The sequence below is a fragment of the Gopherus flavomarginatus genome, chromosome 10 (genome assembly GCF_025201925.1).
Source record: "Gopherus flavomarginatus isolate rGopFla2 chromosome 10, rGopFla2.mat.asm, whole genome shotgun sequence".
NCBI classification, from domain to species: Eukaryota; Metazoa; Chordata; order Testudines; family Testudinidae; genus Gopherus; species Gopherus flavomarginatus.
Window position 1 is genome coordinate 41,394,236 of NC_066626.1, and position 18,707 is coordinate 41,412,942.

Sequence of the window (18,707 nt, forward strand, 5' to 3'; positions counted from 1 at the left end):
CTACTTTAATTACCATCTAAAAATATATGAGTCAAGTATTAGAATATGACCTTAAATTAGGTTTTTTTGGGGGGGTGGGGTGGGGAGGGAAAACAGGATAATCAGATAAGTAGAAATTTTTGTTAAGGAAAAAAATGGTCTAATGTTACAGTGCTGTGGCCAAATTTTCACCTGTTCCAGGATAGGCTTGGTGTGAGAAATGTGGAGACGGTAGCAGCTGTCAGGAACAAATTATGCCTCCCTGATTTTCCTGGTGTAATTGTGCCTGCCTTGCCCATTGGCATATGCTGGAGCAGCTTAGGGGCTGCTATACCTTATGACAACTGGTTATGGTTGCTATGACACTATATCCTAGTAGTGAATTAAGCAGACACTACATCTCACCCACTCCCAGCCTCTGTGTCAGGATGTATAGAGGAAGATGATGTAGGACCCAGCTACACCACTTTAAACCAGCTGAGAACATCCCCACACCAGGGAAATCATCAGCTGATCACTTAGAGCCAGATTCCACCACTTTAAACCACCTGACTAGTGGCCAGAACAGGAGGAGTAGAACCTCGGTATGTAAGCACAACTCCTAGGCCATGTCGACACTGCAAAGTTCAGTCAATGCAAGTTATGTTGGCATACAATCACTGAAGTCTGTATATCGCTCAGGCGCATGCATGCTTGGCTTCCAGCGCTCCCCATACTCACCAGGAGTGCTTGTGTCAATGCAAAGTGCAGTGCACTCGATATCCCAGCATGCCCCATACTGCTGTGTGGCACAGTGCCTGTTGAGACCTTTTCACGGTGCTTTGTGGGATAGTAGCAAAGTGCCCAGGGATTTCTGGGAGCTACTGGTCAAGTTCCTAACATGCTGATTTCTATATCCCATACTACTTTCCACATCCAATAATTTTTCAAAACTCCCACAGTCCCACGCAGCACTTTTTGGTCTCCACCATCACTCTGACAGAAGCATGGCACCTGCAGAGCTCATCACAATTCTTATGTGCATTGCTAATACATCCAGGAAGCATCATTGTACAGTATGTGCACAGCTTGAGGAAGTACTGCTACAATTAGGACTGAGATGATAACAATGTGGCGATGTTCGAGCACAATAACTAGAAGCTAATGGGCACAGTGAAAAAACATTCCAGGTTGCTGCTGGCATTTTTGAAGCAGCTTCACGTGGTAGAGAGCGAGTCCCAACTGTTGGGACTCCATTGTCATAATGTACATTTAGGATGATAAGCACTGGCTGCAGAACTTTTGAATACAAAAGGCCACATTCTTGGACGTACATTCCGAGTTCACCCCAGCCCTTCAGCACAGGGCCACAAGAGTGAGAGCTGCACTGACAGTGGAGAAGAGTGTGGCACTTGCACTCTGGAAGCTTCCAACGCCGAAATGCTATTGGTCAGTGGGAAATCATTTTAGAGCTGGAAAACCCATAGTCTGGGCCATAGTGATGGAAGTTTGTAGAGCCATTAAATGTCTCCTGCTATATCGGACTGTGACACTCGGCAATGTGCAGGACATCACTGATGGATCTGCAGCAATGGGGTTCCCAAACTACGGTAGGATGACAGGTAGCAGGCATATCACTATTTTGGCACCAACCACCTTGCTACAGAGCACATTAACAGAAAAGGCCACTTTTCCATCATCATAAAAGCGCTCATGATCATCAGGGACATCTCACAGGTAACGATGTGGGCTGGTCAGGGAAGGTGCCTGACACACACATTTTTAAGAACACAGAACTATTCAGAGAGCTGCAACCAGGGACATTCTTCCCTGACTGGCAGATTACCATTGGCAAAATTGAAATGCCAATAGTGACCCTGTCTACCACTTACTTCCCTGGCTCATGAAGCTGTGCACTGGCCACCTCGACAGCACCAAGGAAAGATTCAACTACTGGCTCACCAGGTGCTCCATGACTGTTGAATGTGCTTTTGGTAGACTGAAGAGATGCTGGATTGGATCTCAATAGATTGGATCTCAGCAAGAAAAACACCCCAATGGTTTGCATGTTGTGACCTACGTAATATCTGTGAGGTGAAGGGAAAAAGGCTACCACTAGTGCTGAGCAATTGAGGGAGGCTTTAAAAGAGCATGTCAAGAGTCAGCCATAGCACAGCTTTCATGAAACAGTGTCTGTCATGTGTTTTAGATTATATATTGGTTTGATCCAAGCCTGCCGCTATGAATTCTGGAATGCTTGATGTACAATGTGTCTTTGCCTCCCATTGTGTGTTCTGCAGTGCCTGGTGTGAACTAATAAAAATACTGAGACTTTCCAAAAACTATGTGGAAAATAGCAGTTAACCAAATTAAAGTGCAAACAAAGATATACAAGGCTAATTTTTTTTTTTAAACAAGCACTGTTAAGAGGGAGAAACACAATTTACAAACCCAGGTGAAAATGGAAGTAAATAATAAACATTTATGTCCATGTAAGTAAACAGTGTAGTCCATTGTGACTACTAGTTTTCTCAGGTCCGTATATGTGTAGCTTTGGTTCTCTTTGTTGTCCGGGTGAAGTGGTAGGTGTAAGGATGTACACTGTGGTGCCATGTGGTATGGTGGGAGCTGTTGGGGGCAGGAACCATGCAGTTCTCCAAGGACTACAAAGGCTGCTGGGTCTGGAATCTCTGGGCCTGTAGGTCAACATGCTCTGCAACATTTGTGTTTGTTGCCTAAGCACCCCCATTATGTCCTGGTACGTTTCCTGATGCACCTCTTGGTTCTTTTGCCTCTTCTGCAGCAACCACTCTCTCCATTCTCAGTCTGTCTTTCTTCTTGTTCACATTCTGAAGGGCACTGCCAAGCCCTTTGAATATGGTCTAAAGCAACTGTGGCTGGGAGGATGGATCTTGCATAACCTATACTCCTTAATCCTCTTCCTTCTCCTCCTGATCAGGGTCAGATGTTCAGTGGGAGGGACATCACACCAGAAGCTGCTGATAAAACAGACAGATACACCATTAGATTTATAGTCACAATGGAAAAGAAAAGTCTCAAAACTGCCTTATGTCATTCCCATAAACACTTTTAATAAGAAATGCTTTATTGGCACTGTGGCTTTGGAGCGCCTCGCTACAGCACCACTCTGTATCTCAAACCATGGTGAGTATGGAGGAGTCGGAGCAGAGGGTGTTCTGTTCCATGTTACTATGAAGTTTAGTGTTACACTCCCTTCATCCCGTCTGGTACAGGTATAGGGAAATAAGAGGGAATATATTGACACTAGTTTAATAGCAAAAGGGGAGGGTAAAAAGAGGGAAGATAGGAGCACTCAGCACAAAAGCAAGATGTTAAGGACAATATTAATCAAGGATCCAAAGAACACAAAGAGGAGAAATTCCTGAATTGCCTTTAGACCGATGCTAAGAGCCTGGGTAACAAAAAAGAGGGACTGGAATTGCTCGTTTATGAGCATAAATTCAATCTAGCTGCTCTTACTGAAACCTGATGGGATGATTTGCACAACTGCAATGTTAAAATCAATAGCTATAATCTATTTAGGAAGGATTGAGTAGGCAAATGGAGAGCGGGAGTGTCACTCTATGACCAAATTGGCATTACCTCTTTTTGAGTCACTGGTAACTTGGAAGAAAATTATCTTGAATGCTTACAAATCAATGTCCTAACAGACAAAACACAAGGTGGGCTATTGGCTGGTGTCTGCTACAGACCACCAAATCACACTAGGGAACAGGATGGCTTTCTCCTTACACACTTATCTATAATTCGTAGGAAAAAGAGCTGCATCATCCTGGGGGACTTCAATCTGAGTGACATATGCAGGAGGTCCCATGATGCCAATACTAAAACACCCTTAGAATTTCTAAACATTATAGCTGACAACTTCCTAACGAAGTGTTGCAGCCAATCCAGAGGATTTTTTTGAGACTTTTGTCCGAACTGATAAATAAGAACTGATCACAGAACTAAAAATTAATGGCAGGAGTATAGGTAGCAGCTAGTTATGAACAAACATAAAAAAGGTCTCATTTAAATATAACACATTGTCATTGAATATTGACAAAATGTATAAGTGCTTATACAAAAATTCTAGAAGTCTACATACTAAGATGGGTGAACTACAGTGCCTGACATTAAATGGGAATATTGATATAATAGGCATCACAGAAACTTGGTGGAATGAAGGTAATTAATGGGACATGGTAATACCAAGGTACAAAACGTAAAGGAATGACAGAGTAACTCATGCTGGTGGGAGAATAGCGCTATATATGAAAAAAAGCATAGAGCCAAATAAAGTAAAAATCTTAAATTAATCAAACTGTACCACAGAAACTCTATGGATAGAAATTCCATGCTTGAACAACAAGGATGGTGATGGTGACTGTGAAATGCTCAGAGAGATTAGAGAGGCTACAAAGGCAGAAAATAATGGGGGATTTCAACTATCCTAGTGACTGGGTACATGTCATCTCAGGAAGGAATGCAGAGTAAAATTTACAGACATATTAAAAGACTGCTATTTGGACCAGCTTGTCCTAAAATTCACAAGGGGAGAGGCAAATCTTGATTTAGTCATAAGTGGAATGCAGGATCTGATCCAAGAGGTGAATATAGCTGAACCGTTCCATAACAGCAACCATAATGTAATTCAATTGAACATCCTTGGGGGGGGGGGGGTGCTAAAGAATCCCACCATGGTAACATTTCACTTAAAAAAGGGGAACTACACAAAAATGAGGAAGCTAGTTAAACAGAAATTAAAAAGAACAGTTGCAAGGGTGCAGTGTGTGCCAACTGCATGAAGTCTATTAAAAAACACCATAACAGAGGCCCAAACTAAATGTACACCACAAATAAAAAACACAGTAAGATCAAAAAAAATTCCAGCATGGTTAAACAACAGAGTAAAACACATGGTAAGAGGCAAAAAGACATCCTTTAAAAATTAGAAGTCAAATCTTAGTAAGGAAAACAGAAAAGGAGCATAAATTCTGGCAAGTTAAGCAAAAAGCCTAATAAGGCAGGCCAAGAAAGAACTGGAATACTGAGGTGCTAAAGGAGTACTCAAGAAAGACTTGGCTATTGTGGAGAAGCTAATGAATTCTTTGATTAGTATTCAGTGCAGAGGATGTGGGGGAGATCCCCACAGTTGAATCATTCTTTTTAGGTAACAAATCTGAGGAACTGTCCTAGATTGAGGTGTCATTACAGGAGGTTTTGGAACAAATTGATAAATTAAACAGTAACAAGTCTCCAAGACCAGATAGTATTCACTCAAGAGTTCGGAAGCAACTCAGATATGACATTGCAGAACTACTAACTCTGGTATGTAATCTATCATTTAAAATCAGTCTCTGTACCAGATGACTGGATGGTAGCTAATGTAACAGCTATTTTTAAAAAAAGACTTCTGACCGCTAATTGCCAGGATCGCTTCTGTAAGCCTAACCTCAATACCAGGAAAGTAAAGAACAGAATCATCAGATACATAGATAAACACGATATGTTGGGGACGAGTCAACATGGCTTTTGTAAAGGGAAATCATGCCACACCAATCTATTGGAATTGTTTGAGGGATACAGTATTCTTGGTCTTTCAGAAAGCCTTTGACAAGGTGCCTCACCAAAGGATCTTAAGCAAAGTAAGCTGTCATGGGATAAGAGGGAAGGTCCTAGTAACTAGTTAAAAGATAGGAAACAAAGAGTAAAAATAAATGACCACTTTTCACAACGGAGAGAGGTAAATAGCTGGGTCCCCCAAAGACAGTGGTGGGCAACCTGCGGCTCATCAGAGTAATCTGATTGTGGGCCACAAGACAATGTAATTGTAAATGGGGAATCATTATCGAGCTGATGTGTTTCCAGCAGTGTTTCCAATGGGGAACGGTTCTTGGCCCTATGTTATTTAACATTTTAATCAATGATCTGGAAGAAAACAAAATCATTCCTGACAAAGTTTGCAAATGACAACAGTTGGAGAGTGGTAAATAATGAAGAGGACAGGTCACTGATTCAAAGTGATCTAGATTGCTTGGTAAAGTGGGCAAGCAAACAATATGTGCTTAATATGGCTAAATATAAAAGGCATACATCTACAAACATCTATTACAGGCCATGCTTATAGGATGGGGGCCTCTATCTGGGGAAGCAGTGCCCCTGAAAAAGATCGGAGGATGATGGTGGATAATCAGCTGAACATGGGCTCCCATTGTGACACTGTGGCCAAAAGGGCTAATGTGATCCTAGTATGTATAAATAGGGGAATCTCGAGTAGGAGTAGAGAGGTTATTTTACCTCTATATTTGGCACTCATGTGACTGCTACCAGAATACTGTGTTCAGTTCTGGTGCCCATAATTCAAGAAGGAGGTCAGACTAGATAATGACAACGGTCTCTTCTCACCTTGGCATCTATGAATTTTCACAGGAAGGGGTTATTTCGGCTGATATCTCACACCTGAGGGTCACAAAGACACAGAGCTCCCGGCTGCAGCTGGCATCCCAAAGCTGCCCAGACGTGTGTGCTGCCAGCCTATTTACTTCAATGGTACAAGCTGAATTCACCAGTGTGGAATGGGAAAATTTCCCATCTCAGGGGAAGAAATTAGGCTGTGACCCCTAGAAATCTTTGGGAGAGGATGGCAGAGTATCTCCATGAAAGTTTCATCAAGATTTCTCAAGAGGATAGAAGAGAAATCCTATTCTGATAAACAGAGTACTCTACATGGCCCACCGCCTAGCCCAACAAGCCAAAGAATTGAAAAAGCTGATGTGTTGCCAACTCTATCTCTGTTAGTTCTACCCCTACTTGAGCACAGAACACTGTTCTGATATGGACTGTGTTACTGAAATACCATAAAACCCTTCTTAGGATTTATTCCCTAACAATCCCAGTAAGCAACAAAAAGTCAATACTTTTGTCAAACAGGGAGGGAAATAAGGTTTTAGAGAAAGGAAAAGCAAAAAAAAAAAAATATACAAGGAATAATGCACGTAAACACTTACTCAAGCTCCCTTCCCCTTCTCCTCAACGGGCTCAATTGTGCTTGTCTGGCAGGACTGGCTAGACTTCTGCAGAGTTTCAAACTGGTCCTGGAACATGCCATGGTTTCAGTCCCCCATTGTGTTTCCTCTCTCCTCTTCTTCCACGCTGTTCATGGCAGAAGCGTCTATCTCTGGCACCTCCAAGGTATTCAAACTTGTCTGCAGGGTGCTGGTTGGGTCTCTATCAAGTATGGCAAGGAGTTCATTGTAAAAGTGGCAGGTCTGTGGGGCAGCAGCAGATTTCCTGTTGCCCTCCTTCACTTTGTGGTATGTTTGGCATAGTTTCTTCACTTTCACACGGCACTGCTGTTGATCCCTGTAATGCCCCTTAGCCGCTGGCCCGCAGCTTCCCACAGCTCCCATTGGCAAACTGCGGCCACTAGGAGCTGCAGGGGGCCGTGCCTGCAGATGGTCAACGTCAGCAAAATGTCTCATCGCCTGCAATCAGATTACTTAGATGGGCCACACCACTGGGCCAGAGGCTGATGAAGTAATGACAGCAATCAACCTATCTTCTGGGAACAGTTCAAGGACAGAAAGGAAGTGAAAGGGGAAGGCTGGCAGAGCTGCAGGGTAGAGGATCTCACAATAGTGAAGTCTTGCCTCTCCATTCCCAGAGAACGGACTGTTGGGGAAGTTTACATCCAACTGTATGTTGCTGCACAAGGGACTGTGCTGGTGAAGTGGTAGAGGAGACCTAATACATAACATACTGGTACTTATAAACTCGGAAGTGTCCAAGCTGTTTGTGGTGATCCAAAGGGCGAGAAGGGGGCCTGTTACAGTGCCCCAACAAAATACAATAAGGTAACCAACCAGACACGACCTATCCCCAGTAGCTGTTATAGCTGGACTGGTCATCAGGCCAGACAAAGATATAGAGGAGGGAAAAAGGCACTTTAATATCTTTTTTTTTTAAATAAACAGAGGGTTTATAATTTGAGCTATGTAGCAAATACAGTCAAATTGCTATTTTTTCCTCTCTTTTTATATTTTGGCATTACCTCAACCTAGAAAAGTAAGTGTATGAATATATTTGAATGTTTTCCTCCAAAGAAAGTACCATACAAATAAACACACAATTTCCCCTGATTATTGTTTCTGAATTAATTTAACAATTAGAAGTCACTTATAAAGATATATTTTATTAAACTTTAGTGCAAGTGTAAGTTCTGTCACATACCTTTATCATTCTACTAGATAAACATTTTTTACCTACTACTCATTCATTTTGTTTCAAAATACAATATCATGTATCTGGCAACCCAGCATTATAAGCAGTAGACTAATCGTAGAAAACAAACTACACATACAAATGGTACAGAAGAACTTTAGGCTTGTCTACACAGTATTTTAAACTGTACCAGAGGGATGTAAATTTTAGCCCACACTAACACATTGCATACTAATTGATACCTGTGGACCCTGCTGGCATGCACTAAAAGTTCTCTAGCACATAGTAATGTAGTCCTGTTTCAAACAGTACTATATTAATGTGGTCTAGGGAACTTTTAGTGCATACTAGCAGGATCCACATGGGATAGTCAGTGTGTGACATGTAAGTGAAAACTAAAATTTTCACCTCTCTGGTGCAGACCAAAGCACCGTGTAGACAAGCCCTTAGTGGTATATAACCTGATTTTGTGTCTATAATGAATGAATCAACTATCCTAAACCCAACAGCCTTTTACCCTACAATAACATTTACTGAAAACTAGTTGATTCTGTTCTTAAAGGAACACTATTTGGCCCCAGTACTCCAGTGTACTACAGCAGCTTTGCATTGCTCTGGCAGCACTGAGAAGCCCTGAAGCTGATGTACCTAGGCACAGGATTCTTCGGTAGCATAGAGGAATCTTCAAGTGGTATGAGCTAACATAGCAGAGCTCCTATGCTACCTCCTCCCCTGGTTGCTGCCATAAGGGGGTACGGCTGCGATATCCTTGTACACAGCTGATTGCAGGAGGGCATTGGTAGCCGGCATAGTTTAAAACAGCCTTTAAACTTCTCTAATTTATGATGAGGATTGGCTGTTCCCCTCCCTCTGCACTTCCAGAGGTGGGTCATTGTTGTTGTAATACAGGTGGTGCTGGCCATGCTCCCTTCTCCAGCTTCCCGCCAGATAATTAATTACAAAGTAATTACTGAGTAAAACTGTTAGAATTAACTGACTACCAACCAGTGACAAAAAATTAAATGTTGTTCCTTGGCCATTTAAGACATAGCAGGGGGTGGGGGCAATTGCTGGAGATGCTGCTAGCAGAAAGGACATTACTGGGTAAGAATTTCCCATTCTGTGGCCCACTATCTCAGATGTCTGGGAAGTAGTGAGCAGTGAAAATAAGTAGGGAAGGATAAAGCAAGGACAGTTATCTGTTCCGTAACTGGCGTTCTTCGAGATGAGTTGCTCAGGTATATTCCACAGTAGGTGTGCATGCTCACCACCCATGCACCAGTGCCGGTAGTTTTTCCCTTAGCAGTACCTGCAGTGGGGGAGCACCGCTGCGACCCCTAGAGTGGTGCCTCTATGTCATGCTATAAGGGGAGCTGCGCACTCCCCTCACCCTCAGTTCCTTCTTGCCAGACAACTCCGACAGAGGGGAAGGAGGGTGGGATGTAGAATAGACATGAGCAACACATCTCGAAGAACACCAGTTACAGAACAGGTAACTGTCCGTTCTTCTTCGAGTGATTGCTCATGTGTATTCCACAGTAGGTGACTCCAAGCTATATCTGATGGAGGTGGGTAGGAGTTTAAGGGTTTCCAGGATGGAGTACCACCCTACCAAACCCGACGTCATCTTGTGTTTGGGAGATGATCGCATAGTGCGATGAAAAGGTGTGGACAGAGGACCACGTGGCAGCTCTACAAATGTCCTGAATAGGGATGTGAGCTACATATGCGGCTGATAGAGTCCTGAGCTCTCATAGAAAGTGCCTTCACGATAGGTGGCGGAAGAATCCCTGCCAGATCGTAACATGTGCGTATGCATGAGGTGATCCAGCGGGAAATTCACTAGGTAGAAACCGGTTGCCCCCTTGTGTTCGGCCGATGCAACGAAAAGTTGCGGGGATTTCCAGAACGGCCTGGTTCGGTCTAGGCAACAGGCCAGCACCCTACACACATCTAGCATCTGTAGGCGTCGTTCCTCATCAGAGGAATGGGGCTTGGGACAGAGTATCGGAAGGAAAATGTCCTGATCCATATGAAAAACCGAGACCACTTTCGGCAGAAAAGCTAGGTGCGGCCGAAGCTGGACCTTATCCCTGTGGAAGACAGTATACGGGGGTTCCGAGGTTAGAGCCCTAAGCTCCGAGACACGGAGGGCTGAAGTGATCGCCACCAGGAACGCAACCTTCCATGATAAGAGGGACCAGGAACACGTGGCCAAGGGTTCAAAAGAGGGACCCATGAGGTGGGAGAGCACTACATTCAGGTCCCATAGCGGGACCGGGGGCCTGGCGTAAGGGAATGCCCGATCCAGTCCTTTCAAAAATCGGGATGTCATGTGATGGGAAAATACCGAGTGACTATGCACTGGAAGGTGGAAAGCCGAAATGGCCGCTAAGTGTACCCTGACCGAGGCGGGAGCTAGCCCTGAGTCCTAAGGGACAGGAGGTAATCGAGAATGAGTTGGAGCAATGCGGATGATGGGGAAATACCCCTTTCTCTCGCCCACCTAGAGAACCTAGACCATTTGGCCAGGAAGGTCTGTCGTGTGGACGGCTTTCTGCTTTCCAGTAGAACTTGCCTGACATCCTCCGAACAGCTCCCTTCCTCCTCGTCTAACCATGGAGCAGCCATGCTGTCAGATGAAGCGCGGCCAAGTTGGGATGGAGGAGGCATCCCCCCTCCTGGGAGAGAAGATCTCGCTGAAGCGGCAGCCTGCACAGGGGGGCCGCTAGAAGCTGCTGGAGGGTTCCGTACCAATATTGCCAGGCCCAATCCTGACTTGTCTGCCGTCACTTTCTGTAAAACCTTGCCTATCAGGGGAAATGGTGGAAAGGCATAGTACAGGTGGCCCGACCACCAAATCAGGAACGCGTCCGAGATCACCCCCCTGCTTACCCCAGCCCTGGATCAGAACTGGGGGCAGATATGATTCTGGGCGGTAGCAAAGAGATCTACCTGGGGAGCTCCCCACTCTCTGAAGAGTTGCCGGGCAACCTCCCAGTGGAGTGACCACTCATACTGGTGGGAGAAAACCCTGCTGAGGTGATCAGCTCACGTATTGTGAGTGCCAGGTAGGTGAAAAGCCCTCAGAGCGATATCGTGGGCTATTCAGAATTCCCATAGGTCCAGGGCTTCCTGGCACAAGGCCAAGGAGCGCATGCCCCCTTGCCTATTGATGTAATACATCACGACCGTATTGTCCGTGAGGACTCTGATCATCTTTCCCCGTAGGTGCAGGCTGAAAGCTATGCACGCCAGGCGTACCGCCCTGAGTTCCCTGACGTTTATGTGCAGGGACAATTCCGAGGTCGACCATCTGCTCCCCGTATGGGCTCCCCACCCCAGGTCTGAGGCGTCTATCACCAGATCTAGTGAGGGAGGGGTCTCTCGGAACGGAATCCCTTGTAACATGTTGCTAGGGAGGGACCACCATTGCAGGTTGGCTACTACATTGGGAGGTAACATGACCACCTTGTCCAGGTCAGCTCTGGCCTGGGAATATTCAGAGGCCAGCCAGAGTTGGAGGGGCCTCATTCTGAGTCTGGCATGTCGCACTACAGAGGTACATGCTGCTATGTGGCTTAATATTTGAAGGCACACCCTTGTCATCGTCACGGGGAAGGCTGTGACTGAAGCTATGAGACTTCTGAGTGTCTTGAACCTGTCCCAGAGGAGAGAGGCCATGGCCACCAGTGAGTCTAACAGCGCCCCTATGAAGTGTATTTGCTGAACTGGCACTAACGTGGACTTGTCCTCTTTCACCACTAAGCCTAGACTCTTGCAAGTGGCCAGCAGAAATTCCATCTGGGCCTGCACCTGGGACCGGGACTTGCCCTTGAGCAGCCAGTCGTCCAGGTAGGGGAGAAAATTTGCAGCCTGTTCCTCCTGAGGTGGGCTGCCACTACCGCCATGCATTTGGTAAAAACCCTGGGGGCCGTGGAGAGGCCAACGGGAAGGACCGTAAACTGGTAGTGGTCCTGCCCTACCCGGAAGTGGAGGAAGTGCCTGTGACTCTCAAAAATATGGATGTGGAAATATGCATCCTGGAGGTCCAGGGCTGCGAACCAATCCCCCGGGTCTAGAGAGAATAAGAGAGGCCAGGGAAACCATAGGGAACTTGTAATGGACCATAAATTGGTTGAGGTTCTGCAGGTCGAGGATGGGCCTGAGCCCACCTTTTGCCTTCAGAATCAGGAAATACCAGGAGTAAAACCTTCTGCCCTGGAATTTCCGAGGTACCTTCTCCACTGCACCCAGTGTGTGGAGGCGCGTCACCTTCTGGTTTAGAAGGAGAGCACGCTCTGGGTCCCCGGGGACCTCCGGGGGTATGGGGTGGGGGGCAAAGCGAACTGCGATATGTAGCCATTGGAAATGGTGCTGAGGACCCACTGGTCCAACGTTATATGGTTCCATTGTGCTCAGAAGGCAGATAAACGGTTGCAGAACACAAACTTTATAACTGTGGGGGCTTCCCTGGCAACAGGCCCGGTGACACCCCACAAAGAGTTAAAAGCACCTCTTCCCCTGCCTCTTGCCCTTGGAGGGGCCTGGTCGCGGGGCCAGGTTACGGGGCTGGCACTGGGACCTGCGTCTCTGCTCCCTCAGCCTCTTAGATAGGGGTTCATATCTGCCTCTAGCTGGAGGGGCCGAGGTCTGTGGCCTGGGTTTGTCCTTCACTGGTAGGACATATAGGCCCAGAGTTTGCAGGGTGGTATGGGAGTCTTTCATCCCATGCAGATGAATGTCAGATCCGCAAACAGGGCCTTTCCGTTGAAGTGCAGATCCGGCATGAGTAATTGGGACTCCACGGACAGCCCCGATAGCAAGAGCCACGATGCCCTGCACATGGAAATGGCCGAGGCCATCGAACGGGCCACTGTATCCACTGCATCCAAAGCCGCTTGAAGCTGCCACTCCTTCGTTGACCAAGGCTCTGAACTCCCTCTTGTCCCTTTCCTGGAGAAGGGGTTCAAACTTTGGCAGGAAACCCCACAAATTAAAATCATATCGGCTCAGTAGGGCTTGGTGATTTGCCACCCTGAGCTGGAAGCTCACCGATGAATAACCTTCCTGCTGAAGGTATCCAGACTCCTGGCATCTTTATCCTTGCAGGTGGGTGCGGGTGAGCATGCCTTTCCCGATGGTTTACAGACTCCACCACCAGAGAGTTAGGTGCTGGGTGAGAGTACAAGTATTCGTGCCCTTTTGCTGGCACAAAATACTTTCTCTCTGTCTTTTTAGAAATACGTGTCAAGGAGCCCGGGTTTCGCCAAAGCGAAGTCGATATGTTGGCCACCCTTTGGTGGAGAGATAAGGCCACACAGCCCAGTGCCGAGAAGGACAACACGTTGAACAAGGTGTCCAATGGCTCCTCCATCTCTTCAGCCTGAAGCTGGAGATTCGAGGCCATCCATTTAAGGAGCTCTTAGTAAGCCCTGAAATCTTCCTGTAGGGCGGGTGGTGGTGCCGCTATGGATTCCCCCTGTCGGTGAGGGGACCGGTTCTGCCCCCAGGGCATTGGTGGTACCGGTCATTCAACCCCCAAGTCCAAGCCCGAGTGAGGTGCTGCTGGTTCGGTACTGGTTAACTTTTCCCGGTGCCGAGGTAGGGACATAGAGTGTACCTGTGATGCCCCAGCCACTGAATGGGGTCTCTCCCATGCAGGTAATTGGGGCCACGGCCACGGTGCCCACTGACACCACTGCCCTTGCCAAGGCACCCCTTGCCACTGACCCGCTTGGGGACCAAGCGGAGCCGCTTAATCATGGGGGGCAGCGTGGCCTGGGGATGGGCGGCTGGGTGCCAAAACCAAAGTCGCTGAGGAACGCACAGTGCCGTAAGAGCATCAGGAGCGTCCACAGCCGTGTCGGTGCCGACCTCGAGATTTAGACCTTGACAATGAAGACGTGTACCTCTTGGAGGTGCTGCTTCTAGATTCCCCCCGGCGATCATGGCTACGGCGCCTGGGTGCTGATGACGGTCAAGGGGTGTTCCAAGCATGACGTCTGTCGGAGCGAAAAGTCGAATCTGAGCGTTGGTGCTGACGGCATGGAGACCTGCTCCTATAGCTTCGATGGTTAGAGGAGCGTCGATGCCTCTTGCCTCAGTGCCTGCGACCTCTGTGGGTAGTGGAGGACCCTCGAGACTCCTTCTCAGGCGAATTGGCCAATGGAGTGGAAGTCTGGTGCGGGCTCCGGGATGGCCCCTCGGAATGGGTAGGAATCTCGTCTTCAGAGCAAGGGCTATGCTCGACTGGGGAGGATTGATGAGCTCCCAGCAGTGGCCTCCCTCGGGATCGGGGGCCCATCTCAGGCAGTGCACCCGGCACCGGGGGGGCGAGGATGTCAGGCACTGCCTGTGCTGCCTCCAGCGTTGACAGCATTCTCACTGCAGGAGAGGCATGTGCAGACAGGACTGGACTACTCCGCTCAGCACGAGTCAGAGGTCTGGCTCCCAAGGGAGATCGTGGGCTGCCCAACTCAGGTCCAGCCTCACCCCTGTCCTTCTCTCGGCACCCCTGAGTCTTCTCTTGCTTCTTGGTGGGGGAGCGGTGCCGACTGGCAGATGGAGCCTCGCTTCGCACCGATGACTCGCCCAGTGCCAAGTCGGGTCGGCATGCTGGTGCCGGGGCCGGGGCCAGTGCTGACTCCATTAGCAGGGCCTGGAGTCGGATCTCTCTTTCACGCTTCATTCGAGGTTTGAATGAGCTGCAGATTTTACAACACTCAGTTACGTGAGTCTCGCCCAGACAGCAAAGGCACTGAGAGCGTGGGTTGCTCCTGGGCATAGAACTGCGACAGGAGTCGGACAACTTGAAGCCTGGGGCACGGGGCATGCCCTGAGCCAGGCAACTAACTAGAAAAAACGATCTACGAAGAAGAGTTGTACTACTAAGGCTAGAAGCACTACAGCAGAGCTGGAGCACAAATTTCCAACTATCTTCACTGACGGCAAGAAGGAACTGAGGGTGCGGGGAGTGCGCAGCTCCCGTTACAGTACAATATAGAGGCGCCACTCTAGGGGTCACAGCGGTGCTCCCCCACTACGGATACTGCTATGGGAAAAACTTCCAGCACCGGTTCACGTGGTGAGCACGCACACCTACTGTGGAATACACATGAGCAATCACTCGAAGAAGAAACAGACTGTTTACTTTCAAAGGGAGAGGTCTTCCAGGTAGTACATCAAGTCATCTAGATATTTGGCTAGTTTTACAACAAGCTATATAAAAAACACTTGTGAAGTCAATATAAGCTAAAATTTCATACAACTCCAACTCCAAAATGAATTTAAATAGAACAGTCAAAGGAAATGTTCAGGACTAAAGCAAACCACCTCTAGCTGCTGTTGTACAGTATATACAGGCAGAGTACATGGAGCAGTATATAAAGGCAAAAATTCTAGTGGCACACTGGAGAAGTGGTCATGGCCAGTTCAGGCTGTGCTGCACCACCTCCAAAATGCAGAGAGAACAGCTCAGCCATCTTAGAATTGTGGGAGATGCTGGGCTGCAGAAATAAAATAAACGTCAATAACTCACTTAACGGATAAGAGAGAGACGTGTATACCCAGTTGAGTACATGTATTAAAATATCCTTGTAGTTAAAAGACTGTCAAGCAATTCAGTTCATAGCTTGTAAAAATAATTGTTTTGGTTCTTTGAGAAGAGGCAGTTTTTATCATCATTTCCATACTTGCTTTCAAAATATCAAAACCATTAAAAATTCAGTGGTGACTAAAACTGGCTACACATTATATTACCTTGCAGGTAGGATCCAGTAAGTCAACAAAATATAAAGCCATGCAAGAAGCTGTCTGTGATAAAAATTGACTCGGTTCAGGGCTTACAATGCTAATGTACAAAGTCTACATGACAGGACAAATGATGATGAATTCAAACTGAGTATGGACTATGAAATTTATTTATGCAAAGTGATGGGAGAATAAGATGGAGACCTCCATTTGAGAAGTCCCTAGTCTAGGGTATGTCTACACTATGGCAACTTTACCTGCATAGCTACAGTCCCATAGCTATGCTAGCATAACCCCACAGTGTAGATGCAGCCTTCATTAATGGAAGGGGTTTTTCCATTGGTGTAAGGACATCATCACCCCGAACAACAGTAGCTAGGTCAATGGAAGCATTCTTCCTTCAATTTAGCGGTGTCTACATTGGGGATTGAGTCGACATAGCGAAGGCATTCAGGAATGTGGATATTTTCACACTCCTGACTGATGTAGCTGTATGTCAACCTAAATTTTAAGTGTAGATCAGGCCCTAGTTGAGAAACCCTCCAATCCTGCAACTGACTCAATGTGGGTGCAAGCAATGTGACCAGTTAGGTATTTTAGCCATAAGTGCATTCAGACAGAATGTCAGTAATGTCAATAATACATTTAATCATAGGTAGAAATGGAAACATGGTTTCCAGTTATGTAGATATAATTAGTTTATTTAAGACTTTATGCCATACACTTACAACAACAAAACAAAAGCATACAGTTCACAGTTTGAGTTAGGATCTAGCAAAGTTAGCCCTTCTATACTGTAAAGAAAAAAGTCAAAGGAAGAGTCCTCACCTGTAACTATGCCATAGTTAGGAGGTTCAATAATAGCTCCATAGAACTGAATGATGTTTTTGTGACTGAGCACACTGAGTATTTCTGCCTGTTTAAAACCAAAAGAAAAAGTTTGACAATTAATAATAAAATGTATTTACTGCAATAATATATATTAGACTCCATGCACAAACCACACATATCATATATGAATCAGAAAAATAATGTCCACTTGGGGTATTCTCCTTAGAAAACCTACCTGTTTCAAAACACTGAGAGAGAGTTTGGAAAATGCAGAGTTGTCAGCACTTCTGAAAATCAGGCCACTTTTTAAGTGCCTAAATGAGGATTTAGGAGACTAGGTTTTTTTTTTTAAATAACTTGGTCAAAAGAGATTTTGGGGGTTTTGTTTTACAATGGTGTGTTTAATTTTTGGGCCTCTCAACATTTGCAGCTCTATAGTATATTCCAATAATAATAATAAAAAATTAAATGCTTATTTTAAAGAATACTCAATGATTTAAAAAAACAAACACGTTATTGTTTTACACACACAATCTAGAAATGGAGGCTTATAGAATGCAAACACAGCCATATTATATATTATCCCTCACAAAAATGCCTTCCTTGAAATATTAACCTCTGAGCTTCTACTACCTAGATCAGTCACAAGCATTGGAAGGAAACAAAGTCATGGTCAGTAAAGCAGTCAGCCCCACTGAGTAATAATACATAAAAAAAAATAAGGGACCTTGGCAAGCTTTATTACAGCAGCTACAACTACCCTAACAAATACAAAGCCACTGGCAAAACAAACCTAATTTGTCTCTAGATTTTGTACTGAGTGCCATGGTATGAATATACATGTGCATGTGGAAGCCTATAGATGTGTAATAAGTAAACATTTCACATGGTAGCAATAGTTTTTCCTCTTGCAGCCTTTCCCAAATAACTTCATCAAGGTTTGAATTAGCATCTTGTATGCTATGGTTTGCATATACCGAATGCAAAAGTTTAATCATAGCCTTGAACTTAACCCCAAGGTTTCTGATTGCACTGTGTACTATGTTGTTTCCCCTGCTCAATGAGATTTGAGTTATTATCAGAAACAGAGTGTAATGCACAAACAACTTCAATAGGACATAGAATTTATATTCTACAGGTGTGATACATGCATTTCTGCATGTATGATACATGGAGAGTTTCAAAATTCTTTTTCAATGTTCTGTCCCTCAACAGCATAATTAAATAATTTTGATTTTTTTTTAAAGTCTCATTATGTTTTCATGAGAGGTGCAAAATCATATTTGAGGCTTTTGTAAGGTTATTGTGAATTTCAATGCTGGAGGACCTGGTTCACCTGGATGGGTGCAAGGGCATTTAATTAGCACCTACCTAAGCAACTGTGCCAGAGGTGTGATTCACCACCAACAAAGGACAGACAGTAATATTCCTGCTATCCCCGCAGGGAATCTGCCAGTGGGCTGGAGCTTTGAACTCCAACCACAGCTCCATAGATACCCTGTCAGCAGCTGTTAAAAGATTCTGACTAATATTCCTATATTGCCTGCTTGAATATTAGATCTCAGTCCCTGAATCCTAACAATATCATGAAAAGTGAGATGATCAAATCCAAGTCTCTTAATTCAGGCCCAACACAAATGAATACATCTAGAATTCCTTTGTTTTGTTCAACACCCCAGTGCCCTGAAGAAAAAAAAACACCACAAAACAAAAAAAACCTCTTCTTGTCTGACCACCTGAAAACTCACGTCTCTTCACCTAGAAATATGATGCTACAATTAAAAAATACTCCATGTACCACGGCTTGTGTTATTTTTTTCATGCTAAACTTCCCAGGATCATGCTTTTAGGCTCTAAATATACCAAGAATTTAACTGAGAACCATTAAAACGTATTAAAATCATGTGATAACACGATTTTCA

The 18,707-nt window shown here is 45.5% G+C and overlaps 1 protein-coding gene across 4 annotated transcripts in view; it reads right to left on the reverse strand.

Annotated features, from left to right (window-relative positions):
- Window positions 1-18,707, reverse strand: part of MAP3K20 (mitogen-activated protein kinase kinase kinase 20) — a 564,831-nt gene that overhangs the window by 506,623 nt on the left and 39,501 nt on the right. For all 4 annotated transcript variants that reach the window (XR_007776452.1, XM_050969007.1, XM_050969008.1 and 1 more), the window contains exon 3: window positions 16,783-16,870. Coding sequence is in view for 3 of the 4 variants with exons in the window: in XM_050969007.1 (XP_050824964.1) it covers window positions 16,783-16,870 (88 nt within the window). In the remaining variant the exon portion in view is untranslated. The remainder of the gene's footprint in view (window positions 1-16,782; window positions 16,871-18,707) is intronic.